The sequence below is a fragment of the Pseudomicrostroma glucosiphilum genome (genome assembly GCF_003144135.1).
Source record: "Pseudomicrostroma glucosiphilum strain MCA 4718 unplaced genomic scaffold BCV69scaffold_10, whole genome shotgun sequence".
Classification (NCBI taxonomy): Eukaryota; Fungi; Basidiomycota; class Exobasidiomycetes; order Microstromatales; family Microstromataceae; genus Microstroma; species Microstroma glucosiphilum.
The window spans coordinates 638374-663829 of NW_020289922.1; the positions used below are offsets into that span (position 1 = coordinate 638374).

General features: G+C 56.8%; 10 protein-coding genes across 10 annotated transcripts; 5 read left to right on the forward strand and 5 right to left on the reverse strand.

Annotated features, from left to right (window-relative positions):
• Positions 1-1576: 1576 nt before the first annotated feature.
• BCV69DRAFT_300167 (hypothetical protein) lies at positions 1577-6109 on the forward strand (the record flags this gene model as incomplete). The annotated part of the gene is made up of 2 exons (XM_025494433.1): positions 1577-2938; positions 3017-6109. 2 exons carry the CDS (start codon positions 1577-1579, stop codon positions 6107-6109), a joined length of 4455 nt encoding a protein of 1484 aa, XP_025347025.1.
• A 220-nt stretch (positions 6110-6329) lies between these two features.
• On the reverse strand, positions 6330-8070 carry BCV69DRAFT_313602 (DNA glycosylase; the record flags this gene model as incomplete). Its single annotated transcript, XM_025495042.1, has 4 exons — positions 7358-8070; positions 7062-7292; positions 6518-6976; positions 6330-6417 (listed from the first exon to the last, which is right to left on the reverse strand). The coding sequence occupies exons 1-4, from the start codon at positions 7948-7950 to the stop codon at positions 6330-6332; spliced, it is 1371 nt and encodes a 456-aa protein (XP_025347026.1). The 5' UTR covers positions 7951-8070.
• A 152-nt stretch (positions 8071-8222) lies between these two features.
• BCV69DRAFT_283971 (POP1-domain-containing protein) lies at positions 8223-10935 on the forward strand. The gene has a single exon (XM_025492882.1). The coding sequence runs from the start codon at positions 8254-8256 to the stop codon at positions 10846-10848; it is 2595 nt and encodes an 864-aa protein (XP_025347027.1). The 5' UTR covers positions 8223-8253; the 3' UTR covers positions 10849-10935.
• A 216-nt stretch (positions 10936-11151) lies between these two features.
• Positions 11152-13469, forward strand: BCV69DRAFT_261404 (eukaryotic translation initiation factor 3 subunit E). The gene is made up of 3 exons (XM_025490696.1): positions 11152-11433; positions 11538-11758; positions 11883-13469. Exons 1-3 carry the CDS (start codon positions 11292-11294, stop codon positions 13140-13142), a joined length of 1623 nt encoding a protein of 540 aa, XP_025347028.1. The 5' UTR covers positions 11152-11291; the 3' UTR covers positions 13143-13469.
• On the reverse strand, positions 13221-14415 carry BCV69DRAFT_313605 (hypothetical protein). The gene is made up of 2 exons (XM_025495043.1): positions 14176-14415; positions 13221-14110 (listed from the first exon to the last, which is right to left on the reverse strand). Exons 1-2 carry the CDS (start codon positions 14380-14382, stop codon positions 13292-13294), a joined length of 1026 nt encoding a protein of 341 aa, XP_025347029.1. The 5' UTR covers positions 14383-14415; the 3' UTR covers positions 13221-13291.
• Positions 14416-14662: 247 nt separating this feature from the next.
• BCV69DRAFT_300172 (subunits of heterodimeric actin filament capping protein Capz) lies at positions 14663-16064 on the forward strand (the record flags this gene model as incomplete). The annotated part of the gene is made up of 3 exons (XM_025494434.1): positions 14663-15516; positions 15616-15940; positions 16011-16064. 3 exons carry the CDS (start codon positions 14663-14665, stop codon positions 16062-16064), a joined length of 1233 nt encoding a protein of 410 aa, XP_025347030.1.
• A 252-nt stretch (positions 16065-16316) lies between these two features.
• Positions 16317-16943, reverse strand: BCV69DRAFT_300173 (hypothetical protein; the record flags this gene model as incomplete). The annotated part of the gene is made up of 3 exons (XM_025494435.1): positions 16317-16427; positions 16531-16627; positions 16726-16943. The coding sequence occupies 3 exons, from the start codon at positions 16941-16943 to the stop codon at positions 16317-16319; spliced, it is 426 nt and encodes a 141-aa protein (XP_025347031.1).
• A 157-nt stretch (positions 16944-17100) lies between these two features.
• BCV69DRAFT_283975 (RraA-like protein) lies at positions 17101-18943 on the forward strand. The gene is made up of 3 exons (XM_025492883.1): positions 17101-17780; positions 17949-18305; positions 18391-18943. Exons 1-3 carry the CDS (start codon positions 17169-17171, stop codon positions 18703-18705), a joined length of 1284 nt encoding a protein of 427 aa, XP_025347032.1. The 5' UTR covers positions 17101-17168; the 3' UTR covers positions 18706-18943.
• On the reverse strand, positions 18734-21916 carry BCV69DRAFT_36483 (putative pre-mRNA splicing factor prp1). The gene is made up of 2 exons (XM_025495223.1): positions 20540-21916; positions 18734-20461 (listed from the first exon to the last, which is right to left on the reverse strand). Exons 1-2 carry the CDS (start codon positions 21677-21679, stop codon positions 18770-18772), a joined length of 2832 nt encoding a protein of 943 aa, XP_025347033.1. The 5' UTR covers positions 21680-21916; the 3' UTR covers positions 18734-18769.
• On the reverse strand, positions 21855-25260 carry BCV69DRAFT_283977 (hypothetical protein). The gene is made up of 2 exons (XM_025492884.1): positions 24148-25260; positions 21855-24032 (listed from the first exon to the last, which is right to left on the reverse strand). The coding sequence occupies exons 1-2, from the start codon at positions 24768-24770 to the stop codon at positions 22154-22156; spliced, it is 2502 nt and encodes an 833-aa protein (XP_025347034.1). The 5' UTR covers positions 24771-25260; the 3' UTR covers positions 21855-22153.
• Between the last annotated feature and the right edge of the window lie 196 nt (positions 25261-25456).

Genomic DNA, 25456 nt, shown 5'->3' on the forward strand with positions numbered 1-25456 from the left:
CGAAGCCTGAGCCGTTGCACTGCTAGAGTGAGTTGAGATCAAGTGCGATGAAGTAGCGCGTATACTTTTGCGCATCGTCGTTGTACACATGGGATGCATCGACCTCAAATATGTTGAATTTCGAGGTGCTGCGAGCGACACTTGAAGGCATGCGACAGCGTCGGTTCACGTCTCACGCGCTCGAAGCTGGCACTAGACTATCGGGGGTTGCGACTGGCTGAAGAGCGGCGCGCAATGCTGACTTCTTCTCACGCAGGCATCGCATCGATGGGCAACTGCGGGAAGTTTCGCAGACAACATCAAGACTGAGCGATTGAAGCTGCCTACCGGGAAGCGTCCAGAAGGTTCCAAGCAATACTGACCACCATGCGCAGCTCACTCTCGAAGTAAGTTCAGCGGGGAGCGGATCCAAAGAGTGAGCGCGTGCTCTTGGCGGATGCATCAGCAGCCAGGTGGCAGGGACGACTACCGAGGCTAAGACCGCTTTCCAAATAGGATCAATTGCTTTGACTGATCCACCTTGCGACATTTATTCTGATACACTACCCAGACTGTCGCCAAATCGAGATGACAGAGGCCTACGACTTGGTGACAAGAAGCAGGAACTGGATCACTTGCACACCAGGAACATGCCACATTGTGCCTATGGCGCCACAGTAATGCGTTTATCGCAGCGGAGCTGATCATCAAGGTATCATGAGGAGAAGGAGATGGTCATATCGCTTTAGTGTTGTGCTGCTAGTCTGACGTGCGTCCATCAACATCGATACTAGGTGCTGCTCGATCATTGATGTTCACTAAACGATCGCCATCCGGGTCTGACGAATGCCGAAAGGCAACTCCACTACTGGCATCTATCTCTCAGGGTGTAAAGAGGCCCTCCGCCGCCGTGTACAGTTGTACAGCGGGCGACGGGAGCGAAGGAGGTGGATTACAGTCCGCGCATTGACGAAAGTGGACTGCCTCCGTGTCGCCACTCTTGCCGAGCTCCATCTCAGCCTGCACTCCATCGCCTCCTTTCGACACCCATCCCCGCTTCCCCTCGCTACCATTGACCATATCCTTGCTAGCGATCCACTGTTCCCACCTACCACTGTCATCTCTCCCACTCATCATCACCAGCGTTACTATCGCACTCATCAGAGTAAATTCATCGCGAGCACCTCGCGCGCCTCTCTCCTCGCGGGCAGATTGTCCGTCTCCTTCAGGTTCCCTCTCCGGCGGCGCTCTCTCCGCTTCACCCTCGCGACACTGCACACACCTCACCTCACCTCACCTGCCACCCTTCGTCACACACCATCGTCCATTCTCCTCCTCCATCCTCATCCTGTCAGCGCCGTACGCGCGCTCTGCTTTGGAGCAGAGTCGTCACATCAGCTCAGCCGGCTCGATATAGCGCTTGTGCCCCTGCTGCCGGTCTCGCAAGGTCCCTGAGAGGCCCTCCTTCCCTGGCGCGCTCGTCCTCCCTACGCCCGACCAGCTACTGCTATCACCGCCGGCTCAGAGCCATATCGTCGCCAGTGGGGCTGCTGTGTGGCACTCACCCCTCGCGGGTCTAATACTGGACCTCTCTACCATGCCTCACTATCAGGGTGGACGTCGCCCCTCTTCCGGCAACATGAACGCGTCTGCCACTTCCGCTTCTTCCTATTCCCCTGCTTATGACCGACCACGACGACGAAGCCGAGCCTACGAAGATGTGGAAAGGGCAATCACACCAGAACAAGTCGAGATGGACCTGGACTCCGTCTCCCCTTCGACGCTCTCTTCAATCTCATCCTCTTCTTATTCCATGGCCACCTCGTCTGCAGCTGCCGCCGAAGACTCCCTCGTTCTTGGTCGAGCGAAGCGGACTCCTCTCAAGTCGTGGAAGGCACTGGAGGCTGAGGAGACTGGCCAATCGCGAGCACTCTTCAAGCTTAGGCGCAAGTCCAGGGAGCGCAGTAGCGAGGATCCCATCGTAGTGCCTGTAGTCGCAGCCTCACCTCCGCGAGGAGTCCAACGAAGCAGGAGAGTTGCTTCCAGTGGCGAGTCCCGGAGAGCTCGAAGCTCAAGGCGAACCGATGCAGATCAAAGCTTCGATGCTGATACGAGCACAGCAGTAGTAGTTGTGCCCTCGCGCTCAGCTTCCCCCACGCCTAACGTAGCCGAGACTGCAGCCGCCATCGCCAAGGCTGAAGAAGCGGAGACAGAGCTAGCCTTGACCAAGCACCGCGAGGCGAGCTCAAGCGCCCCTGGTGTCTCTGAGAACGATGCCAACGTTCACTCCCGACCTAGGCGTTCCACTACTCGGCTGAGTCAAGTCACGACTGCTGCCATGCTAGCAGCATCTCCCGCTGAAGACTCTTCATCTGACGAAGACGAAGCCGAGGAGCCACCCCAGAGCATTCGATCTGAAGGTAGACCTGAGCGTCGGGTGAGAACTTCCCCGGACTCAATTCCAAGGCGAGTGCTTCCGCCTCGAAGAGCATCAAGAGGCAAATCTTCTGAGCTGAGACATCAAGTAGAGGACGCATCTGAGCAGGATCAGCCGAAGGAGGAGATCGAGGAGACGTCAGGTCTCAGGCAGCCTCTGGCGCAGTCGGAGACTTTGCCCTTCCGCTGGAGGAGTGCAATGAAGGCAGCAGAATCCTCCGTGGCAGCGACTCGACCTCGACGCTCTGTCAGTGGCGTCAACCTTGTTGAAAAGAGCTCTGATGAGGAAGATGAAGAGCGAGACTCCGTCCGTGATACGCCAGGTGTGGTCGAGCAAGAAACAGGATCGTCCAGGGCCACTTTTGCACGAGAAATTTCTCCCGATGATTCGACCCTTTCTTCCATCGGCATGTCTGAAGACGAAGACGATGACGTCGAGGAAGGAACTCCTGTGTCCACGGACGTGGAGCCGGTCCGGGCAAAGAAGCCACGAAAGCCATCGCGCTCTACCGGCCAAAAGAAGGTCAGTAGATCCTAGTGTACATCGCTCGGTTATCAAATGCTGACATTTCTTCCTCTACCTATGCTTCTTGCATCCCAGGTCTACCTCTCCACTGGTCTTTACTCGCCGGACTTTCAAGTCGAGACTGCTGTTGGCTTTATGAGTCAACGAGGTCGCAATCGTGCCTCTACATCTGGGGCAGAGTCATCGACTTCCTCCGCGGCTACCAAAAGGTCTGCTTTCCCAGAGCCCATCTACTATGGTCACGATCTCCTCGTCTGTCCACGGGACTTCCGACTGCCCTATCCCATCGTCCATGAGCAGGAGAAGACCCGAGCCAGGGTCGACGCCCGTCGCAAGCCGACTTCGTATACGAAGATCAACAGCAATCGCTATGTAACTCGTTCCAGGCTCAAGGGCGAATTGCCTCTATGCCAATGTGAGCCTGACAGCAATTGTGGCGATGACTGCCTCAACCGTCTTCTTCAATTCATCTGCGATCCCAAAACCTGCCCTTGTGGCGACAGGTGCACCAACGTCTCCCTCGGCAAACGACCTCACGCTGAGTGCACTGTCTCCTGGTTCGGCAAGCGTGGGTTCGGGCTCCGAACTTTGGATGCCATTCCCAAGCACGGCCTCGTGGACGAATACAGAGGCGAAGTCATCGACCTTCGAGAAGCCGCTAGACGGGTCAATGAATATTACAAAGACACTGGAAATTTCTACTTTCTCGACTATGATGCGCGCGCTGGGGAGGTTCTAGACGGCGGACTCCGAGGTAACATCACTCGCTTCGCGAACCACTCCTGCAATCCCAACTGCTACATCGAGAAGTGGCTCGTCTGCGGTTCCGACGAGCCAGGTACTGCCGAATTTCAAGTAGGACTCTTCGCTGCTAGGGACATCGAAGCAGGAGAGGAGCTGACATACGACTACGGCTGGTCGGCATTTGGAACGAAGCAGGTTGCTGCCGAAGCAGCCAAAAAGATTCCCGTAGCTTGCCATTGTGAAGCTCCTAATTGCAGCGGTGTCATGGGTGGTAGGAAGCAGGCAGGCTCTTCTCTCGCGTCATCTGCTGCCACGCCAGTCCCCGAAGCGACAGAGGAAAATTTCAGGGGATTGGGAAAGAGGGGCCGGGAGGAAAGTGAGCCAAAGGCAGAGGAGAAAGCGAGAAAGGGTGGTCGACCGCGCAAATTGGGTAGGATCGGCAGACCTCGCAAAGAGGTAGTTGCTGCCAAGATGGTAGCGGCAGCGGCACGAGCCATCGCCGATTCAAATCAGGTGCCTCTTTTGCCAGAAGTAGCCCACTCTCGAGAGGAACGCACCCCCGATCAACAACCTGAGGTCAACTCCAGTGCTGGTACCACCACGACTGCAGACTCTTCGGTCGCTGAGTCTGAAGCGCGAAGACCCATTCGTGAGCGAAACCCTACGAAGGTCGAACCGGTCATTCTTACCAGCCCTGGAAGCCAAGGCTCGCAAATGGATGGCCCTCGACGTCTACCCCTGCCAGCACGCAACAGTAGCACTGTGTCCAAGGGCCGGAACGTGTCGGTTGCATCGTTCAAGTTACCGCAAGACCCTGTAGTCAGCAAAAAGCCCCTCACTTCGCCCAAGGGCATTACGTTGCCAGGTGCCCTCACACCTGCGGACGCCGAGCGAATGATGGCTTCGGCTCTCCAAGGCTCGCTCCTCCAGCAGCAGGCTGACACAACGCGTGGTAGCTGGCTCGATATCAGTGACGAGGAAGAGGAGGAAGAGGAGGAACCGCAAGATGTCGAGGATGACGAAAGTCTGGACAACAGCGACGAAGACTACCAGGACAATGAGGCCGCAGAAGATGATGAGGCTCTGGACGTGGACAACAACATTGACTCCCTTGATGAAGCACCGAAGAGGAGGAAGAGATCTGGAGCACGCAGAGGCTCGTCGACTGGACTTGTTGGAGGTCGTGGCCGATTGCGAGGTGCTATACGTGTCGCTGATTATCCACCCAACACGCAATTCTTCTTTGGGGATGGCGTACCTATCGAGGCCAACAAAGTGGATGAAGTCAGTTCATTCCGTAGCGTCTATTCAGCAGCGGAATTGGCAGCCAAGAAAGAGGAGCAGAGACAGCGCAATGCTCTCGGTGCGAGACGCAGACGACAAGCCAAGAAGGCAGCCAAGGCGGCAGGAGGCGGAGCCAGAGGCAGGAAGGCTGCACGCTCGGCTTACAGGATGGCACTCACCGAGAAGATCGAGAATGGTGGCAGCGACGATATCGACAGTAAGCGACGATTGCCATTGCCTTCTTCCGCTCAAAGGGCGCAGAAGCTGCGCTTGATCGTCAATGGTCATGGGCGTCCTCTGACGATGAGCGGCACAACGACCACGACCACGACGACTACGACAACCACTTCATGGTCTGCCCTTTCGGCCCGCTCGGCGGTCAACGGCAGGTCCGGAGTCAAAGGATCTGGCGAAGGTAGTGGCTCAAGTCGCCCGGTCAAGGGCATCCCTGAGCCCATTCCCGAAGCTTATGCCAACAAGCACGGGAGGAACAAGAGTGGCATCAACTCGAGGAACGGCATCAAGCAGTACGTCATCAAGGGGGAGGCTATCGGAACCAGCCCTCTCATCTTGCCTGCCATCTCTGCAGCTGCAGCGGCTGCCAAAGCAGCCCTTCTCGCTCAGACGTCTCGTCCGCAACCTCGAAAGAGCACCTCGTCACGCTCTCCTCGCAAGCGCACTGCCCGCAGGGCATCTAGCACAGGCACGGAGTCATTTGACGACGGCACTCCACAGCCCGAGGCTTCCAGCAGCACAGACTCGCAGAAGAAGAAGATGGTCTACACCTCTACCATCGGTCTTCCAGCTGGTGTTTCTGACCCCTCTGGCGCTTACATTCCGGACCTGCCCTCCAATCTAGTCGATTCCGGGGTCATGTCCAAGGGCGATGCCAGACGAGCCAGGAATGCCTTCTTGGCTCGCGTACGCCGCTTCATCAAGAGAGGCAACTCCTACGAGGTCGCTCTCCAAAAAGCCAGCTTCATGAGGAGCAAAGGTGACGAGAATACGCCTCTCGTCAGAGCCAAGCTTGCAGCTGAAGCTGGAGTCGAAGCTTCTCCATCTCCTGGCCCAATCAAGCGCGACGAGCCCGCCGAGGAAACTCAGGTCGAGGGCAAAGGCAAGGCGAGGGCCTCACAGTGAGGTGGCCCACGGCAAGGTTCATAACGTTCGCGGTATCGGTGACACCGCCGTCTGTTTCTCTATCTAGCTATGTACTCTCTGAGCCCATCCGTCCAGATGTCCCCTTGTAATTTTCATTCACAAAAATATTGAGGAACCTCATCATGTCTAATGACCATCCATTTATGCACTCATGCGCTTTCCAGAAGAGTAGAGTAGAGTACAAAAGCATCGAGCCTAGCTAGGCATCTACGAGAGCCCACACGATGACGCTTGCTAATGACCGGTACGGCTCCCACGTCTTGGCGAGCGCTTCCATCTCTGGCGGACTAGAGTAGCAAAGCAGGAAGAGAAGGTAAGGATCAAATGAAGGTAAGGATCGAATTCAGTGCCGTGAATGCGACCTAGGTACACTTTCGAACTACTCACGTGAGATATACGTTTCCCTTTGCCTTCTGTCCGCTCTTCCTTGCATTGAGCTGAGCCAGGGTGAGCTTGGCGTCCGCTGGCAGTGGAGGCGGTTGCGGTAGACTCTGAGTAGGGGTTGTCGCAGTGAGCGAGGTGGTCGAAGCGCTGCCAGTGGTCCTCGCTACGTGATGCTCCGAGCTCTCAACGGCGTCCTCAACCTTGTGCGCCTCCTCCCTCTGCTTCATCGCCGCTTCATCTCCAGTCAACACTCGTTCCGATGCTGCTTCGGCCGTTGTGGGCTTGGGCTCAGGCGAAGGCGAAGGAGGTCGAGCCTTCTTGCTTGTCACTGGAGGACCTTCGGGACCGGAAGCCCAGAGGAGTACCATCCCCCGCTGCACGCCCAGATCGCCTACAGGGAGAATGTTGGGACGTCGCAGTGCGAAGAGGAGGAGCATTTGGGCGGTCCAGACGCCTACGCCTCTGTTCAACGGGCGGGACGTAGAAGGGAAAAAGTTGCTCAGTGATGTTCAGCTCCCAGAGCGCGGACGGCAATGATCTCACTCACTTGATCTTGATCAACTCCTCTAGTACCTGCTCCTCGTTCATCTCCACGATCTTACGCACGTCCAATCTGCCATCGGAGAAGCGCTCGGCGATATCGGTCACATAGCGCACCTTTTGGCCCGATAGACCTGCGGAGCGCAGCATACCTTCTCCAGCGGAGCGCACTTGCAGAGGTGTGGGGAAAGGGAGGGAGTCACGGGGCGTAAGGGAAAAGTCTGGGACGACGGGCAGCCTAGTTCAGAGGGAAGGAGAAGCATGAGTGAAAGTAATGTGGTGCCCAGCCCTTTAGCGACTCACTCTGGGAACCATAGTCTGGTGAATTTGTAGAGGATGGAGCGAGCGGCGAGCCAGCTGACCTGCTGCCCGAGTATACTTGTCACCAGCGTCTTGAACAGATCCAGGTCTTTGGCCCTGGGCTGCACCTTGTCGTCCCCTCCACCTGCTGTCTCCTGCTCGAGGTGCTCATCAGTAAACTCTTCGAAGACTCGCAGAGGGATTCGACGGAGTAGAGAGCGAAAGCGCGGGTCTGCCTTTATTAGATGCTCTGTTCCCTCGCGCAGAGAGAATGTCAGGCGAGGGAAGGGGATGGTGGTGCACAGCCGTACCTCGTCCTCGCTGAGCGCCGGGAGCGGAGGAGGAGCTTCCTCTGCTGTGGCGGCTGTGGCTGCTTTCCTTTTTGGCGACTTTGTCGATGGCGCCCCGTTGCCGAGAGACGTAGAAGCTTTGCTGGCGGGGAATGCTTGTGAGAGAGGCCGCTTCTTGCTCGCCCGAGCTTTGGCAGGCGTGGCCTTGAGTGTAGAGGAGTCTGACACAGCAGCACTCTTGACATTGTCCGCGGGCTTGGGAGGCACGGCCGTCACAGTGGTGCGGCCCCTGGTGGTGGGCGGCATGGCTTGGAGGAGGGACCGTCGAGGAAGGGGAGGGAGAAGAGAGCGTCGAAGAGTACGAGTAGCCAGGATGTTCCGCGCTGCTGTCTTGTCTGCGATGGTACCTCGAGGTGCGGAAGACGGTGGTATCCTGTCCATCGATGAACCGGTACGGCGGAAGTGGGCCGAGGTGGAGGCGGGGCAGCCGCGCAGGGCAGACGACCCAAATCTCGCATTCCGTCCCGAGATATTTCTCTTTCCGCAATCTCGTACGGGGTAGATTCCTGAACCATACATTCCGGTATTCCTCGGCGTAGGCCATCTCGTATGGCGCCCAAACGACCTCGGCCTGAAGAGGTTCTGCGGCAAGATACTTCAAGAAAGCAGCACAAGATCACCCAACGTCGAGATGCAAGAAAGATCGATACAGATTCGCGCCCTTCTCCTGGGCAAAGCAGCGCACCTTCCAACGCATCAACCACAGTTCTTCCTCCTCAGCTCGATGTAGAGCAGACGATTGCGGCTCGCCGCTTTCAGATCCAGGCTCTACAGAGGGCCATCCGTGCTTCTCGCGCCTCTGCATCGACGCGGGCGTGGCAATTGCTCCCCCGGCATGCTCGCAGGAGAGCCGCTTCTCATAACATCTTGCGCTTGCCTGCCAGGTTGCGCCGCAAAGGACTCGCCGAGCTCAGAGCATCCAACACAAATCCCAAGACGAGATCAGAGATGCGAAAGAGGCTGGCAACCCATCCTCGCTCAAAGTCGCTCGCTCGCAAGGAAGAGCTGCTACAGCGCGCCGCCAGACCGGGAGCACAGTGGCTCGAGACTCATCTCTGGTATGCAAAACGCTTCCGCATGAGCAGGGCAGACTTCGATGGGCCTCGGTGGGGGTATGTGCTGCCGGAAGAGAGAAGTATGAAGGGTGCAAGAACGGACTGGAGAGCAGCAAATCAGGGTTGTGCAGTGCTCGATGCAAGCTACGAGGAGTGGTTTCGGCTGAGCTGCAAGGTCGCAAGATCGAGTACATCCGCTGACGAGGCCAGACAATATCTGCAAGAGGTAGTGCAATTGGCGAATATTCGACAAGCGTCAAGCAAGATCGGCCCGCAGCTCTTACCTGGAACAGTAGTCGACGCAGTCTTGCACGCTGGCAACCCGGGACCATCAGATCAAGCGATCTGCCCTCTGACCATCTATTCCGTGGCGCCCACCGAGCCGCGGCTAGAAGGCAATACCTCCGGCGGCAAGCGACCTAGGTTAAAGAGTGACGCTCAGCAGAAACATCGCCGGGCCCCGCCAAAGAGTCTTCGCAAGATGTTGGCATCATTACAACCCGCACCTCCACTGTCCGAGGTGCATCCGGATTTCGAGGTCCTCGTTCGAGTACATCCTGCTGCCACACGCGACGTCACAAGGGCACTTCGTAAAGGTATTGCTAAGCGAGAGCTAGTCAAGCTGGACTCGCTTCGCAAAGGTACACACTTCGTTCTGACAGGGCTGAGTAAGCCGGACGCGGGCACTCTCATCGGTATCCACCGACCGGATGAGCAATCTCGAAAAGAGCGTCGCAAGGCGTCCGATAAGTCCTCGATGATCGAACGTCAGCAATTGCGCAGTAGGGCGTTTAACATCTTCGAATTGTACGGTCCTCTTTCCGGTCAAGTGTTGGACCGTGTGCTGAGTCCAGTCCTCAGCACAACGCCAGGAGTAGGGGCCGGCTGGCCGGCCTTTGCGCAAGGATCCCGGCCCACTATGCAACTCGACAGGGGCCTTGTCTTCAATCTGCTGGTCACTGACCCGAGACTCTCGACCCCTACAAATCGACGTGCCCAGAAGGCATCGCAAGTCGCCGCTGCCCCAGACTTCGAAGCCCTCGACTCCGAAGGCAAGGGGATCATCGCAGCGAATATTCTCAGTGATGGCAAGTCAGCGCCTCGCTTCTCCAAAGGTGACCTGGACAGACGTCGTGCGAAGCAGCTGGTGCCTGGCTCTCGTCGGCAGCCAACAGCAGCAGATGATACAGTACCGGTCTTGGTCGTAATGCGGAGCGTTTTGAAGCCCATTGACGATGTTGAAAGGGAAGTGGGCGGCTATACCTTGATTGTGCCCCAGGGCTGGGGATCCGCCTTCTTCCAGGCGCTAGTAGGAGCTTCAGCCCGGCCTCTGTCTCAACAATCACTACGCTCGCTCCACCTCGAGACCGCTACGCCCTCGTATCCATATGACTGGGTGGGCTCGCCGGGCTGGGCCGACGCTTTGGCTTTCAACGAGAACAAGCGACTAGAAGCATGGACTCGGTTGCCCAAGGGCAAACGTACGGAATGGAAAAGTGTGGGAACCAGATGGCCATTTGGCGGACAGGGCATGTGGACCTCGATCATTGCCAACGCTCGGGCTGCCCTATTGGCCCTTTTGCCGGATTCTACGAGCGCTCAGCACAGTATAGCCTGTCGAGTTGAGAGAGTGCACCTGATGGGATCGTCTGATCAACTTATCGAGCAGGTGCAGCGTCTGCAGGTCTGCAAGAACTCAGGTGCCAAGGAGCGACCCAAAGTGCCAGCCGCAATACTACCCCCCATGGCATCCACCACGACGCATCCTTTCGTGTTGTTTTCGGCACGGGCTATCGATCGAGGCAGACTTCATGATGGTGACGAGGTGCACCTGCTCAGTGCTGCGACAAAAACCACGCCCACTAGTCATATTGGCACAATCACCTCTGGCAACTTCTCACTTGCAAGGGGGACGGGTTTTGGACTGGGAGTAGCGGCTAGGGAGGCGTGGATCTGTGCTGCCTTAGAAGGTCAGGGAGACGGGAACGCTGGGGGAGCGGGGGCGAAGGAAATGCATGTTCGCTTTTTGGTGAGGAGCCGGATAGGTGGGCCTGCGGGGGTGGTGGAGGCGAATGCCGTAACGTTCTGACGAGACGGTAGAAGCCAGAGAGGATGTCAATCATGTACCATACCCATTTCATCAGAACGCTTTGTAATTGTCTGAGTCGAGCAAGCCTTGAGTCAATGGCGACTGGCTAGCCTGCGATCGAGGTGTTGGTGCGTGCTACCTTGTCGTGACGCGCCGTGTGAGTGGCCCTTGTGCTCCCGCTCTGGGCGCGTCCTCGGATCCGCACCGCGCAGTCTCGACTCGCCCGGCCGAGGGGATTTTTGCTCGTGGCTGGTAGGACGGCCTGCGCTGCGAATCTTCCTGCGACCATCACCGATCTCCAAGCAGAGTAGCAGAGCACAGCACCACCGGTATCCGTACCTCGTCGTCGCTCTCCCCCGCTTCATCCTCCTCCCCCTCGCCCGTATTCCCCTCTCACGCCCCTTCCTCTTCCCCCCATTGGGCGCATCCCATCCCATCCCATCATGGCTGAGTACGACCTCACCTCGACGCTGCTCAAGTACGTGGACAGACATCTGGGCTTCCCCCTGCTGTCCCACCTCGCTTCCACTGGACTCTTCAATGGCGCAGACATCACAAAGGCTCAGTATGAGCTGGCAAAGGGAAGTGAGTGATTCAGCGAAAGTAGAGGTATAGCCGAGCCTAGCTCGATCCATCTATGCTGCATTTGGCTCACCTTGTCCCTCCCCTTGTGACTTCTCCTCTTGTAGCCTCGATGGTTGACTACATCGAGGACCTCCATTCGCAAGCCTTTCCAGGCCAAGGACCACCAGCAGATCTTGAGAAGCAGAGGGCAGATGCCTTGAGCCAGCACGAGAGACTGGGAGCAGAAGTGGACGCAGTCCTCAATGTGATCGAGGACCCAAACGTGGCTGGAGCATTGAAGCAGGACAAGGAGAAGAATTTGCAATGGCTGCAGCAAAATTACAACGTGAGTTGATTTGAGTAGGAGAGACTTGTAACAACGATCTGGTCCGGTGTATCGAGAGACTGTCCTTGAGATGTAAGGCCGGAAGACTGAACAGCTTCTCTCTCCCCCTTGCGACCTTGTTCAGCTCACTCTCGACCAGATCACAACCCTGTACCACTACGGTTACTTCCACTTCTCCTGCGGAAACTACGGAGAAGCTTCATCATACCTCTACCACTTCCGCATTCTCTCCACAGACCCCGTGCTCACACTTTCATCGCACTGGGGAAAGCTAGCTTCGGATGTCCTCACTGGTGAATGGGACCGGGCCTTGGAGGAGATCAAACTGATTCGGGAACAGATTGATGCTCCTCATCGAGCAGCGTACGGCAACGAAGATGGAGGTGCTGAGGCTCTGCTGCAGAGGAGGACATGGCTTCTGCACTGGTCACTCTTCGTCTGGTTCAACCACCCCGAAGGCAGGCAAGGTCTCGTCGAGATGTACCTCTCGCCGCCTTACCTCAACACCATCCAGACCACATCTTGGTGGCTTCTGCGCTACCTCGTGGCCGCTTTGGTGCTGACGCGAAGGACTTCGCGAGTCTACATGGTACCCTCCCCTTCCTCAAATCCTTCGATGCTCAACGCCAACCCCGTCAGCAAAGTCACCCCTACAGCAGCTCTGCGAGACGTCTCGCGCATCATCATATCCGAGTCAGACTACCGTTTGACAAGGGACCCCATCGTTGACTTCATTGCCAAGCTTTACGGAGACTTTGACTTCGAGGGCGCACAAGAGGAGCTACGAAAGGCAGAGACAGTGGCCGAGGCCGACTTCTTCCTGCAAGACCACAAGGAGGCCTTCCTCGAGGGCGCTCGATACCTCATTTCGGAAGCCTACACCCGCATCCACCAGCGTGTGAACATTGCAGATCTCTCTGCACGTCTCAACCTTTCCAAGGAGGAGGGAGAGAAGTGGATTGTCAACCTTGTCAGGGACACTCGCGCTGACGCGAAGATTGACTTCAAGGAGGGCGTGGTGTCGATGAATCTGCAGAACACCCACCCACCCATCTACCAGGGTATCATCGAGCAGACAAGAGGCTTCACCTTCAGGACGGCTGCTATGGGACAGGCTATTGACCGCAAGGCTCACCCTACGCAAGTTGGTGTTGGAGGAAATGCGGCAGGCGGTGGAGACAGGACATCGAATGCAACTGGTCAGAGGGGAGGCAGGGGTGGTGGTCGAGGCGGAAGGGGCGGCAGCAGCACAAGGGGTGGAGCAAGGAGCCAAGGTGGTCAGCAGCGAGACTCGCAACAGCCATCCTCGCAAGGTGACTCGTCGGCCCCTTCCGCAGGCGACTCGTTCTCGGCAGCGTCTCCTGCTACCAAGGTGGCAGTGTAAGGGCTGGGTATCGTTGTCACTGTACCACACTACATACGAATCTCACGTATATCACTTCTTCTGCGGCGCGTGATCGGTGACAGCAGCCCTGCTTTTATCGGCCAGAATGATGCATTTTCAGGCGGGTGAGCCGGGGACCGGTTGGGTATCTATTTCCACGCTCTTCTGAGCTCCCTCATCTTGGATCCTACTTCATCGACGGCCTTATCGAAGCTCTCCCGATCTTTCTGCCTCTTTGCATCCGCGTCTGCCTCCTCCCTCCCTGCCTTGTCTTCGGACCCAAAGCTCATTCTCCGAGGCGAAGTAGGGTCTGTACTTGTCCGTGTGTCGATGATCCTCAATGTCGCGCCCGCCTTTTCGCCCGACGAGGCGGACCCGTTGCTGTCCTTGTGCCCATTTGCGAGTCCGTTGGCCGACGTCGAGCCCGGGTTGAGCAGTGAATTGACGAGACTGTCCAGATCGAGTTCGAAGTCGCTCTCGTCGCCGTCTCCTGCCTCTGTCCCCAGTAAGTGCTCAATCTTGGGCTGGTCGGCCGGCAGAGCAGGCGCAGGCAGAAGAGCAACGACGACGAGCCTGCACTTGCCATTCTTTCTGATCAGACCCAGAGCTTGGGTCCTGGCCAGAAGATCCGCCTTGGTCCCGGCCATCGGCGACAGTGACCGTGAATGCCCTTCAGCGTACACCTCCAGATGCGCATCGCAGCCAAGCGCTCGAGCTACTGCACTGGCTCCCGCTGTCGTGCTGTAGGGGACGATCCTCCTCGTGTCCGCTCCTACTATCTGGCTTTGTAATAGCGAGGTCAGCCTGCCGAGCTCCGAGCCTCCATGTGGGGAGAAGTGGAGGAGTGTGATGAGGTAAAGAGGGGAGAGAGACCGGTAAAGACGCAGGAGATGCTCTTGATGAGAGGGTAGAGTTAGATCAAAGTGGGGCGGAAAAGAGATGGAGAGCGAGGGACGACGAGCCAAGGACTGGAGGAGCGTGCATGGGACTTAGTCAGCACTGTTCGAGAGTCACAAGTGTCTTCTGTACTCACTTTGCTATCGTGTACGTCTGAAACGGACCCGCTTTGCTGTTGCGTACCACTGCTGCTTGATGCTCGCGAGGAGGAGGAAGTAGAGGTGGCCCACCGATTGTACCAGTACCAGCTCACTCCTGCCAGAGTGATCGTCGCTGCTGCCACTCCGAGTATGCCCGCTGCATCCGGACGACGTCTCCGCCATTGAGCTGCGATGCCTGACATCCCCGAGATTGGATACTACAGTGGTGAGTAGACTAGCGCAAGGCAGCAGGTTGCGGATGTTCTCAGCTTCTCCGGTCCAACGTCGGCAATTTTGGCCTCGACTTCGACTTCTTGCCGGTCTGGGGCAAAGGCGGCGGCGGCGCATCTCCACAATCGGAACGGAAGGGCCGGGCCAGCGATGCACGGACGATTGGTGGTGTTGCTGCAGTGTGATGCTTCCCCTTCGTCCTGTAGCACACCATCAACCTCTCTCTAGTACAGCCTTGATCCGTACATCACCATGTCCTTGCCGGCGCTGCATTCATTACTGCTGCAGACTCCCCTCTCGCAGCTCAACTCTGTCTTGTCAGATATACGCGGTCTGCTAGCCCCTTCCAATGCGCAGGTTACAGGCGCCAGTCCTGGCCTGAGCAAGGAATTCGAGGCGTCTCTCCCCTCTCTACTCGAACGGTTCTATGAAGAACAGGGCAAGGTCGTCAGGTTGCGTGGCATGGAAGAGGGCAGTATCATTGCTCAGGAAGCCCGAGATGTGAGCGAGAGCGGTGGTAGCGGCAGCACATACCGCGACGAGGCAAAGACGAAGCGCTTTCAGCTAGACAGTGTGGGCGGCATGGCCACGTCTGCAGATACGTATACAGTGCAGAGCAAGGACGAGCTCAGGATTGAGCTGGAAAGGGCGCTGCAAGGCTATCTCAGGCAGCACTACCCCGACCTGGACAAGAGCAGGACCAATGAAGGAGCATGTGGAGCGGTCTGGCGGGGACCGCTGAGGGAGGTCAAGATCCAGAAGACGGAAAAGCCGATTGAAGCAACACCGGTGCAAGGGGCTCAAGAAGACAAAGTCATGCAAGATGGAACTGCTGAGACCGAACAGGTCCGAACCGAGGCCGACAATGCAGAGAAGTCTGTAGAAGGGAACACTGCTGAAGGGGAAGAGGGCGCATCAGGATCAGCAGCTGTCGTCGAGCCGGCTGCCTCGTCAACACTAGTCACAGAGGCGCCAAAAGCGGCAAGCGAGGATGCAGGCGCAGATGACGAGGAAGAAGAGGGCGAGCTCATCGAAGAGGAAGGCGGTGAAGCAGCCAAGTATACCATCAGGATCGTTTCGGGCAAGAGCAATGCCGCCAATTTCTGGTAGGTGGTCTTTGTGCTAGAACATGCTGGCGTCGATACAGCGCATTTGAACGTATGCTTACCTTTCTCCTGTTCCTCCTTCTGCTTCTTTCCTCGCAGGTCGGGGCGACTTCTCTCTACGTACATCTACGACACTTCGTCCTCGACCTTGACCGGATCTCTCAAGCTACAGATTCACTACTACGAGAATGGCAATGTGCAGCTCAACACCTCATCTGTCTCTACTGAGCTGCCTCTGCCTACCACATTTTCTGCATCATCAACCGCGAGTCAAAAGGCAAAAGCCATCATCCAGACCATCAAGAAGTACGAGACGGACTACCAAACGGGCATAGAGGTGACTTATGAAGGGCTGAATGAGCGGGCATTCAAGAACCTCAGGAGGCAGCTGCCTGTCACTCGACAGAAGGTAGACTGGGACAAGGTGAGTTTCTGCAGTACTATCACAAAAGAAACGTACTGTATCTGACAGACGCTTTCTCCTTTGACACCAGGTACTAAACTATCGGCTGGGCACCGATCTGGCTGGAGCTCAGCAAGCTCGATGATTGCGCCGATTGGGAGGATCGTTGGAGACAAGAAGCGGGCGTATGACAGCCCTCAATTGACGTGTCAACATAGCAGCGAGTGCCATCTCCCTACCCCGTCATTAGACACTATCTGCCTCCTGTGGAGATGTTCCCGTCTGTTCTAGAGTGATTGCGTTTCATGAGACCTCTGAAAAGAGGCGCACAGGTGCAAATGCCTGATCGAGTACTGTACATGGAGCGGGTGGAAGTCTGTAGTCCGAGAATCGAGCGTCACGATGCTGCTGTGGTCTGGCCTGCTTGCTGCTGCTGTTGTCCCATCTCAATCCCCCTGAAGAAGTCCTTCATATGGCCCTGTGACTCTGCAATCTGCTTCTCGAGGAACTGTGAGAGGAGAGGGGAGAATTGGACCATGGTGGATTGGACATAGACGCACTGTCAGCGTCTAGATGCGCGAGTAGATGTCCAAGGGTGCAGCATAGCTCACCTTCTGCTTCTTGCTGAGAGCGTCAATGTCCACCTGTATCGACTTTTCCTGCTCTGCGAGTGATGAGATGATGGCTGGTGGGGAGTCGAGGATGAACCTGGGCGAGGGAGTGAAGGGTGAGGAGCGTCAGTATCGCTCCCGTCGCTGCTCTACATCACCATCTAATTTCTTCCCCCTTTCCTGGGTGGGACTCACATCTTACCAACTCCCCTCCAGCTCTTTGCGCCCAAGTCCGTCTCCTCCTTTATGCCCAACCTGGTCAGCTCCACGCCCTTCTTCTCCCTCTCCCTTGCGGCCTTTTGTGCCTTTACCAGCGACAATTGGCGGGTGGACTGGGTGAGGCTGAGCTGGATCTGAGTGAGAATACGGTGCAGCGTCTCGTCTGGCAGAGCAGAGGATTGGGAGGAGGACATGGTGCGGGCGGTATCGTAGAGTAGAGCGGTGTCACTGGAAGCACTGGCCAGGTGAGTGGCCTCTTGAGAGAGTGACTGCGAGAGGCGCCATCGGAACGGAAGTCGCGTCTCCACATCCTGTTTCCTTTCAGATTGACTTCTTCGCAGCTCAGAATGACACTTGGGTACGCAGTGACACCTTGCTGCTCACCTCGACTGCCTGTACCCATTGCTCATCTGCCCACCATGACCTCCTCATCCTCTGCCATTGACTCTTCCATCGACAATGCAAACACCGTCGCACCGCCTGCGGCCACGTCCAACATCTGGATTGCCGCTTCGGAAGGCGCCATCCCACACGTAGCCTACTTCCTCACCACCGACAGGAGCCTCACCCCCACCTCGCCCGACTCCAACACATACACTCCTCTCCACGCAGCTGCATCTTACTCGCACATCCATCTCCTCAGGTATCTGCTCAAGCACAACACCATCAAGCCGGGCGACGTGGACGTGCAGGACGACGATGGAGATACGCCTCTCTTCCTGGTGGAAGACGTGGAGACCGCAAAGGTCCTCGTGGAAGAATTCGGAGCTGATGTGCATCACAAGAACAAAGAAGGGCTAAGCGTCAGCGAGACATTGGAAGAAAATGGCTGGAGTGACGTCGCAAAGTACATCAGGGGCATCACGGGCGAGAAGGAGCCAGTCCTCGATGAGATCGATGAGGGAGACGAGGAAGAAGATGATGAAGAGGACGTCGAAGACCCCGAAGAAGAGGAAGTAGACGACAAGGAACACAATGGAGTGGTCACCAAGAAGTACGTAGAGATGCTGAGCGAGTACGGGTCCTGCGAGGTGAGTGTGTGGACGGGAACTGTGACATGACTACGGCAAGGAATACCACCCCCCAGTGCCCGCCACAATCATCAACAACCCCTCTCGTCCACCGCTCATCGTGCCAGTATCCAAAGCGCCTGCAACCATACTGACGTCTCCGACTCTCTCCCCATCACCACGTTACAGCTCTCCGACGCCCTAATCAAGCTCTCGCATCCCACCGGCGGGCACCTTCCCAACCTCTCCATCGTCTCTCCACATCTCGCCTCCACCTCACAACTCACCTCTCACAAGATATGCGGCCAAGTGTTCCCCGTTCAAATGGTTGCGACAAGTGACAAGTCTGCCCCTCCGAAGCCCGCACAGCACTTTGTTGATGCGGCACCCGAAGGGAGTGTGATGCTCGTTCAGGCACCGCCAAAGACGGAGAGCGCCATTTGGGGGGGACTAATGACTGCTAGGGCTCAGAGTAAAGGGGTGAAGGGAGTGGTGCTAGATGGCAAATGTAGAGATTTGGCAGAGCAGTGGGAGAGTGGCTTCACAGTGAGTTGTGTATGGCAACCAAGGCTCAAGACCAGGGAAAGGTATATGCATTACTCACTAACATGCATGTCAACTTGCATCGCAGATTTTCGCAAAAGGTCACTCCACCCTTGGCCAGTCCCCTTTCACTCGCCCGGCAAAGCTTGGCGAGTCTCTTACTTTCCCTGCTTCACCAGCGGAGGGCGCAAGCGACACAGTGGATCCTTCTTTCCCGTCGATGACCGTCGAGCCCGCGGACTTGATACTGGCAGATGTCGACGGAGTTGTGGTGGTTCCTCGTTCCCAGGTGACTCAGGTGGTCGAACTAGCGAAGAAGGGAAGAGAGGTCGACGAGCGGTGCATGAGAGATCTCAGGGAAGGCAAGGGCGTAACAGAGACGTTCAAAAAACATAGAGGATAGATCGTGACGATCATAGAGCTTATACAACTTCGTATTCATTACAATGGCACGTCACCCACCATCACTACTTTTTGAGCACAAGTCGCGAAGCCACCTCTTCAATGACCTGTCTCATCGTCCACTTCCCACTGATCCGCTCCGGACTCTTGTTGACCGCTTGGAACACCTCGCCGTACCTCGCCTCATTCTTGCGCGCCATTTCCACAATGGCCTCTCTACCCGCTTCGTTCCCACCATGCTCCTCCACCATCTCGAACTTGTACCACCATGCGTACCCGTCGCTCCACTTCGGATCTGCCTTGCACATCCGGTCGAACCAGTGTCGAGCCTTCTCATACTTGCCCTCTGTCCAGAAGAGCTGAGCAACAGTACACAAAACGCGAGCATCGTCCCCACTCTTCTTGAGAGCATCGACCGAACGACCTTTGCGAGTGGAGCGGGGCTCTGCGAAGATGCTCTCTGCCCAGAGAAGACCCGAAGAAGGACACTCCTGCAGACCTCGAGAGAGGAGACGGCGGTACTCTTGAGGCGAGCCAGATCGGTCTTCTACGCGTGCTGCCTCGAGCCAAATCACCTCGTTGCGTGGATTGGCTAATCGAGCCCGTTCCAAGAGGGCGCGCGCTCTGATGGCCAGGCCTGCAGCCTCTTCGAGCCTAGATGCCGAGAGCCAGACCGCGATGGAGGTAGGGCACGACCTGGTCGCCTTCGACAAGGCCTCGCGAGCTGTCCTGATGCCATCCTCCCTGCTGGGACTGACTGATTCTATTTGCACGAGCTGGGCCTTCATCAACCACAGCTTGGGTTCGTCGTTGTACTTCAATAGACCTTGGTCGACAATCTCGAGCGCGTTGCTCGCCCTGCCTTCGTCACGCTCAAAGACAGCCGACTTGATCCATACTCTGCGCGATCCCACTTCTCCTCTAGCTCGCTCTAGCAGCAGTCTTGCGGCTTCCTTCTCACCATTTTCAAATTCTAGCTTGGCTGCAGCGAGAGAAATCTCTTCCGAGCCGAGATTCTTCTCGAATGCCCGGATCAAGACTTGTCTAGCAGCGGGTATGTCTCCAGCGTCCCACTTCGTCTTGGCATAGATGAGCCATAGCGTCTCACTCTTCGGCACGGAGGTGACTGCGCGCTCGAGAAGCGCCTCTAGAGCCTGAGAGTCGCCAAGTTCCTTCTCGAGATCGATGGCAAATCTCCAGATGCTCGCTCTGTCCGGGAACAGACGCAGCGTGTAGGTCAAAATCGCTCGTGCGGTGGCTACACAGCCCTTATCCTTGGCAGCTTCGGCGTCTTGGACCCACACGATGCGCCGATCCTCATCGTCTTCGACTCCCAATGCAAGAGTAGCCTTGATGATCGCCTCGGCTGTCATAGGACTGCCTTCTTGCTCTACTCGCAGCGCCTCTTCCATCCACTGATCTCGTGACAGAACAGCGCCCTTTTGATTCAATGACTGCACAGCCTTGGACATCATGCCATCCAGCCTTGTCTGAGTGGCATCAGTTGCTTCTTCGCTCGTCTGCTCCCAGAGGCGAAGGGCGGCGATCCAGATGGTATGGGACGTGGGTATACTTTTGCGAGCCTGGTTGAGGACTTTTTGGGCTTCAGTAGGCGGCGAAAGGCGAGCAAGGGCGAGCCAGAGAGCTTCTGAAGAGGGAATAGCGCCCACAGCTCCGGAAAGCAGCGTCCGTGCTTCGGCCGGATCTGTTTCGAGGTTGACGAGCTCTTTCCAGAGTGTTACCGACTCACGCAAGAACTGTGGGTGGGAAGTGAAGCTGAAGACGTCAGCACGTTGTTCAAAGACTTGGTGAAGGCGATGACAAAACATACTCACCTCCAGACTCTTCATCAAAACCCGCTTTTTGCTTTGAGGATCAGTTTCCAGCTCTGCCGCCTTTAGCCAGACTTTGACGCTCTGTCCCTTGAGTGCCTGTGTAGCTTGAGCAAGCACGACCTTTGCGTTGTCACGATTGTTCAGCCTTGCATTCTCCAGCCACACATCTTCCGACTTGGGGCAATGATCACATCCTTGAGCAATGACTTTGCGAGCCACTGCCATCTTGCCCGCCACCTCTTCCAGACGAGCTGCTGCAATCCAGCCGGGAGCGTGCGAAGGGTTCGTCTTGATGACCGAGTCCAGAAGCGAACGCGCCTTTTTGATGTCTCCTATCTCGGCTGTTGATTGCGTAGGTAAGGAAGAGAGCGACGTGAGGTATCCCTTTGGATCGATGGTGGAGGCTGATCCGCCCAGGGAAGTGGCCGTGCCGGCTTGATCGAGGTTGTGGGAGAAGATTTTGTTCCTCGCCTCTCCAATCTCGGTCAAGCTGGTCATGATGCCTTGTTTGGACGACGTGCTTCCCTCTGTGTCCATCTGATCTTGTGAGAGAGCATTTTCACTCATGTTCTGATCCCTCGCTCCCAAGAGGATGCTGTCAGAGACTGCGTAGCTCCTCCCAGTCTCCCTAGCTTCCCTCTTTTCACTCTTCTTCCTCTTCTTGCCTGTAAGATTCCCAGCCTCGGGCAGCGACTCCCACTCGCTCTCCGTCATTCCTCCCAGGCCCCTCTTGAGGTCGGCAAATTGAGCTTGAATCTTGGGTCGCTCAGCTCTGAGCTTTTCCAACTCTGCCTTTTCTCTTGCCTCGCGCTTTGCCCTCCTCCGCTCATCCATCTTGACGTTGACGGCGTCCCATATGCGATCAGCCTCCTCATCGTCTTGTTCGTAGGGGCCTCCAACGAAGAGTCCCGTCTCGTTTTCGGGATCCCGGTCGTCGTATTGTCCATCCTCGCCCTCTTCATCGTCCTTTGCTCCCTCTTCACGCTTGGAAGAGGAGGGGTCGGGGCCAGTCTGTCTGGCTGGGCCGATGTCGGACCGTGTGGTGAAGCCAGATGCTCCTCTGCCTAGACCCGCCACATAGTTGGGCGGCGGGGCCATGGAGAGAAAGGCATGCTTGTTGGCCTGATGGGACGCGGCCATGTTGGAGCGAGGTCACCCTGGTGGACGTAGCTGAGCGACGAGCGAAGGCCTGAGCCCTACCGAGGTCAGATCGAACACGGGCGATGGCACAGGCAACACAAGGGCGGCTGGTGCGAGGGATATGGAGCCAGGAGACGCTGCTGCGGAGCTTGACGGCGGGGGAGGAGACGGTGGGAGAGGAAGTGCAAGGTACACTAGTAGGCTACTGACTGCTCTCAGTCTTCGTCAAAAGTCATGCCGACGGGAGTAGAGATTGGAACTCCGCGTCCGATGGCGGCGCGTCTCACCCAAGCTTCCCCCTCGGGGTCCAAGAACATGGTAAGACTGTCATAGGAGCTGGAAGGGCAGGGACAAGTAACAACATGGGAAAAGTACATGGCCGATCATGAGCGTACACGGATAGGGAGAGAAGCTGCGATGACGAGCACTGGGAGCGCACAGCAGCGGGTGAGCTGAGCTCGAGTCGTGGGTAGATCAAGCCCACCCTCGTCGCTTCACGGAGCCGCCGACGCGCTTGTTGGACCTCTTGGTCGTGCCCACTTTGGCCTTCTTCGTCGCCCGCTTCCATTGCTCGTCGAAGGAAGACAATCCCTTCTGCAAAGACTTCTTGGCCGCATCCGAGCCTTTGCTCGCTCTCTTCAACTGCGCCTGGACAGCATCCCGGGCCTGCTGAGAAGCCTTCTGCAGAGGGGCAGCCGCTTCGCTCAAGAAGTCGCTGTGCACCACGTACGCACTGCTGTTGTCAGATTGGCCTCTTACTTTGCCTCGCTTAGTCGTAGCCTTCCTAGCGGCCCGCGATCGGATGGAAGGCCCAGATCGGTCGGATGGTAGACCTCGAGCACCTGCCACAGCCCTGTGCCGGGCTTCTATAGCCTCCAGTATAGCCTTCTTGCCCTTTTCTGCATTCGATACCACTCTTCTGGCGCGACTGCTGACTTCCGAGGATACAGTGAAGTCTGACCACGTCTCTTTGCCCGCTCCGGCCACCTTCGCAGCCTCACGAGACCAAGTCTCGAGGCAGCCTTTGGCAGATTGGTAGAACTGAGTTGCATGCTCGCCGCCGGTGCTTTGCAGGTGTTGAGCCGTCTTTCTGGCCTTTTCGAAGTGCTCAGAAGCTCTTTGCTTATTCTCAGACAGCTGATCCTTCAGATAAGCTTCGTAAAAGGCCTCGGCTTGCTTGAGTGTTGCTTTGTGAGCTGCCTCGGAATGCTTCAGGACCCTATGAGCTTTCTTTGTGGCGGAGGTAGACATCGCCTGTCCATAAGCCGATGCAAATGAAGTCGCGTCCCACAATTCGGTGCCTAAGGTGGACACGATTGCTTCCAAGTCGCGCCTGACTTGCTTTACCATCGGCTCCATTACCTCGAACCATAGAGCCTTGAGCCTCGTTTCCCAGTAGTACCACTCTGCGTAGGCTGCAGCCACACCCATGGCGCCGTTGGTCTTGAGGGTGCGCCATACGGCCTGGGATGTCGCGAGCAACCATTCAGAGATGGGTGCATTACCTTGCCCTAGATCCTGACTTGCACTAGTGAAAGCCACTTCTTTGTCTTCATCCATCGATGAAGATATTGAACTGGCCCGGCCGTGCTGTGACGGCTTCCTATGATCGTTGTTCACTACCAAGAGATCGAAAGAGCTCGGCAAGCTAAGCGCACTGATAGCAGCAGTCTCCAAGGGCTGAGGCTTCTGCATCGACACAGATGACATCTCGGCGGATTTGAGAGAAGCAGGAGACAAATCTCCTTGGACACTGATGAAGGATGCAAAAGGCGAGATCGTCGAGAAGCTCATCGCCGCGCGAATTGCTTCAGTGGGGAGGGCAGGATGAAGAAGGACAACAGCTCCCACGAAGCCGCACAATGCAGCAACAAGCCAGTGCAGCAGCAGGCCTTGAGATGCGTTGTTCGGGATAGCGATTTTCATGTGCGCTCGGGCCGCATGCGAGCCCTTTTCGACGAGCCCCCGGAGGTTGCAATCCGCCTTTTGACTGTCCTGGTGTTTACTGGCTGCCCCGCCCCGCCTGGCTCCAGTGAACTCTTCAGGCACATTGACTGTGCCACTACTGCTGATTTGAAGCCACGCTCTGGTCTTCTGTGCCCAATCAGGCTCGATGGGCTCTTTCAATGAGGTCTCAATGGCACCGGCATGCTTCTCGCCAGCGGGGATGTCATTCTGATTGTGACCGCCTGTATCACTGAGATTCCTTACCCCATGGCTCAGCTGCGGCTCAGATGAAGAGAGGTCGCTGTCCAGCGTCCTTTCCCATGAGGCTCCGAGAGTGCGTTTCCAGACGGGATCGACGGCCGGTAGGCCTTTGGCTGCTTCGAGGCGTGAGTGTTGGTCGGAAGCGCTGTCGATAGGAGCGAGGCAAGAGCGAGGAAAGGAACGGCAAGCATACCGTCAGCAAAGGAAGGCAAGTAGGGGGGTTGCAATCTCGAGGCGCATGCTCCGTGTGTGATACATACCTCTTCGAGTGAGTAGCGTTCGGTGTGCTGCACTGCTGAGAGTGTCCAAGATGGATTGAATTCTCGGGAGAGGTTGGGTCTGGGAGGATCCAAGTAGAGACAGTACTGCCGCCGCTACCTCCAGCGTTCGTTCCCGCTGCCATGTCCGACGGAAGAGCACCAGTGGTGAGGCCAGCGTGAGCCAAGTGATGCGTCGAGGAGACGGGGGTGTCGATGTCTTGGTCTGCGGCGCTTTGGTTCCGGGCTAGTGAATGCTGCTGGTCCTCGGAAGCAGCCCAGGAATGGTCCATGAGAGTCTCTGGGGATCCTCGACGGTCGCGGCTTGAGGCGACTGTTGTGTCTATCTCCATCGAAGGAGCAGCGATGGAGGCATGACCAGTGTGAGGCGAGGTTGACTGGACGCTGTCACCCATCCAAGATTGGGAAGCGGAGAGGTTTGTGGAGTCATAGATTGCGGATGGAGTTTGGCCGTCGATGAGCTCATAGTCCTCGTCATCGAGGCTGGATACGTCGCTGAAGGTAGGATCGTCGATCATCGAAGGGGCTCGTGAAGAGGGCGAAGAGGGGAAAGAAGGAGAAGGGGAAGAGGTGGTGCGAGGAGGAGGTGTGACTGAAGACACCATGATGAGAGCGGGAGCCGGGAGGTGAAGGACGAGGGATAGAGTGGCGTGGGCTGTGTATGTGGATGGAGTACCGGGGCAAGGGACTCAGTTGCAGCAAGTGAGGGATTGCGAGGCCCTACTCTTATTGCGGTACCGATGATCCTATGAGCTCGCCGACGACTGGTAGCGAGATCGTACCCAGAGCGGGTTGCTCTTGATGAGCCGGCTACCACCACTGAAAAAGTGGCTGCCTGGACGACTTGGGTGAAGGGAGACGGGCCTGCCGGAGACCAGATCCGCAGTGATCGGCAGCAGGTGAGTGAGGGCTGTTGGGCCGATGATGACGATGATAAGGACCTTTGCTTTCGTTGGAGAGAACAAGTGCGGAGGAGTGGGTGCAGCAGCGTCGAACCAGATGCTGATGAAGTCGACGTGGGTGGCAGGACACGGTGGAGAAGCGAATGGTGAATGGGATGAGACGGACAAGGAGGAGGAGGAGGAGGATCAATTCCTACGGCCCTGGTGAAGTGATCGTAGGCGGGGAGCAGCAGCAGCAGCAGCAGAGTCACACTGACCCACAAGACGCCTCGCCTCCAGGCACTACGCCACTCTTGCCCCTCACGCTCAGTCATCCACTCAACCAACCCCCCTCCGAGATTTGACATCGTGCACGGACGCACATCCCATCAACGGAAAGGAACCAAAAA

What these genes read in the sequence shown, in the direction of transcription:
- BCV69DRAFT_313605 (XM_025495043.1), bottom strand. Translation starts at nt 14,382, where the DNA reads ATGTCAGGCATCGCAGCTCAATGGCGGAGACGTCGTCCGGATGCAGCG. An exon ending in CAGACGTACACGATAGCAAA is followed by an intron (nt 14,111 to 14,175) that starts GTGAGTACAGAA and finishes ACGCTCCTCCAG; the next exon opens with TCCTTGGCTCGTCGTCCCTC.
- BCV69DRAFT_283977 (XM_025492884.1), bottom strand. Translation starts at nt 24,770, where the DNA reads ATGGTGTCTTCAGTCACACCTCCTCCTCGCACCACCTCTTCCCCTTCT. An exon ending in AACGCTACTCACTCGAAGAG is followed by an intron (nt 24,033 to 24,147) that starts GTATGTATCACA and finishes TCCTATCGACAG; the next exon opens with CGCTTCCGACCAACACTCAC.
- BCV69DRAFT_261404 (XM_025490696.1), top strand. Translation starts at nt 11,292, where the DNA reads ATGGCTGAGTACGACCTCACCTCGACGCTGCTCAAGTACGTGGACAGA. An exon ending in GTATGAGCTGGCAAAGGGAA is followed by an intron (nt 11,434 to 11,537) that starts GTGAGTGATTCA and finishes CTCCTCTTGTAG; the next exon opens with CCTCGATGGTTGACTACATC. An exon ending in GGCTGCAGCAAAATTACAAC is followed by an intron (nt 11,759 to 11,882) that starts GTGAGTTGATTT and finishes GACCTTGTTCAG; the next exon opens with CTCACTCTCGACCAGATCAC.
- BCV69DRAFT_283975 (XM_025492883.1), top strand. Translation starts at nt 17,169, where the DNA reads ATGACCTCCTCATCCTCTGCCATTGACTCTTCCATCGACAATGCAAAC. An exon ending in GCGAGTACGGGTCCTGCGAG is followed by an intron (nt 17,781 to 17,948) that starts GTGAGTGTGTGG and finishes ACCACGTTACAG; the next exon opens with CTCTCCGACGCCCTAATCAA. An exon ending in AGTGGGAGAGTGGCTTCACA is followed by an intron (nt 18,306 to 18,390) that starts GTGAGTTGTGTA and finishes CTTGCATCGCAG; the next exon opens with ATTTTCGCAAAAGGTCACTC.
- BCV69DRAFT_283971 (XM_025492882.1), top strand. Translation starts at nt 8,254, where the DNA reads ATGGCGCCCAAACGACCTCGGCCTGAAGAGGTTCTGCGGCAAGATACT.
- BCV69DRAFT_36483 (XM_025495223.1), bottom strand. Translation starts at nt 21,679, where the DNA reads ATGGCCGCGTCCCATCAGGCCAACAAGCATGCCTTTCTCTCCATGGCC. An exon ending in TTTTGATGAAGAGTCTGGAG is followed by an intron (nt 20,462 to 20,539) that starts GTGAGTATGTTT and finishes TCCCACCCACAG; the next exon opens with TTCTTGCGTGAGTCGGTAAC.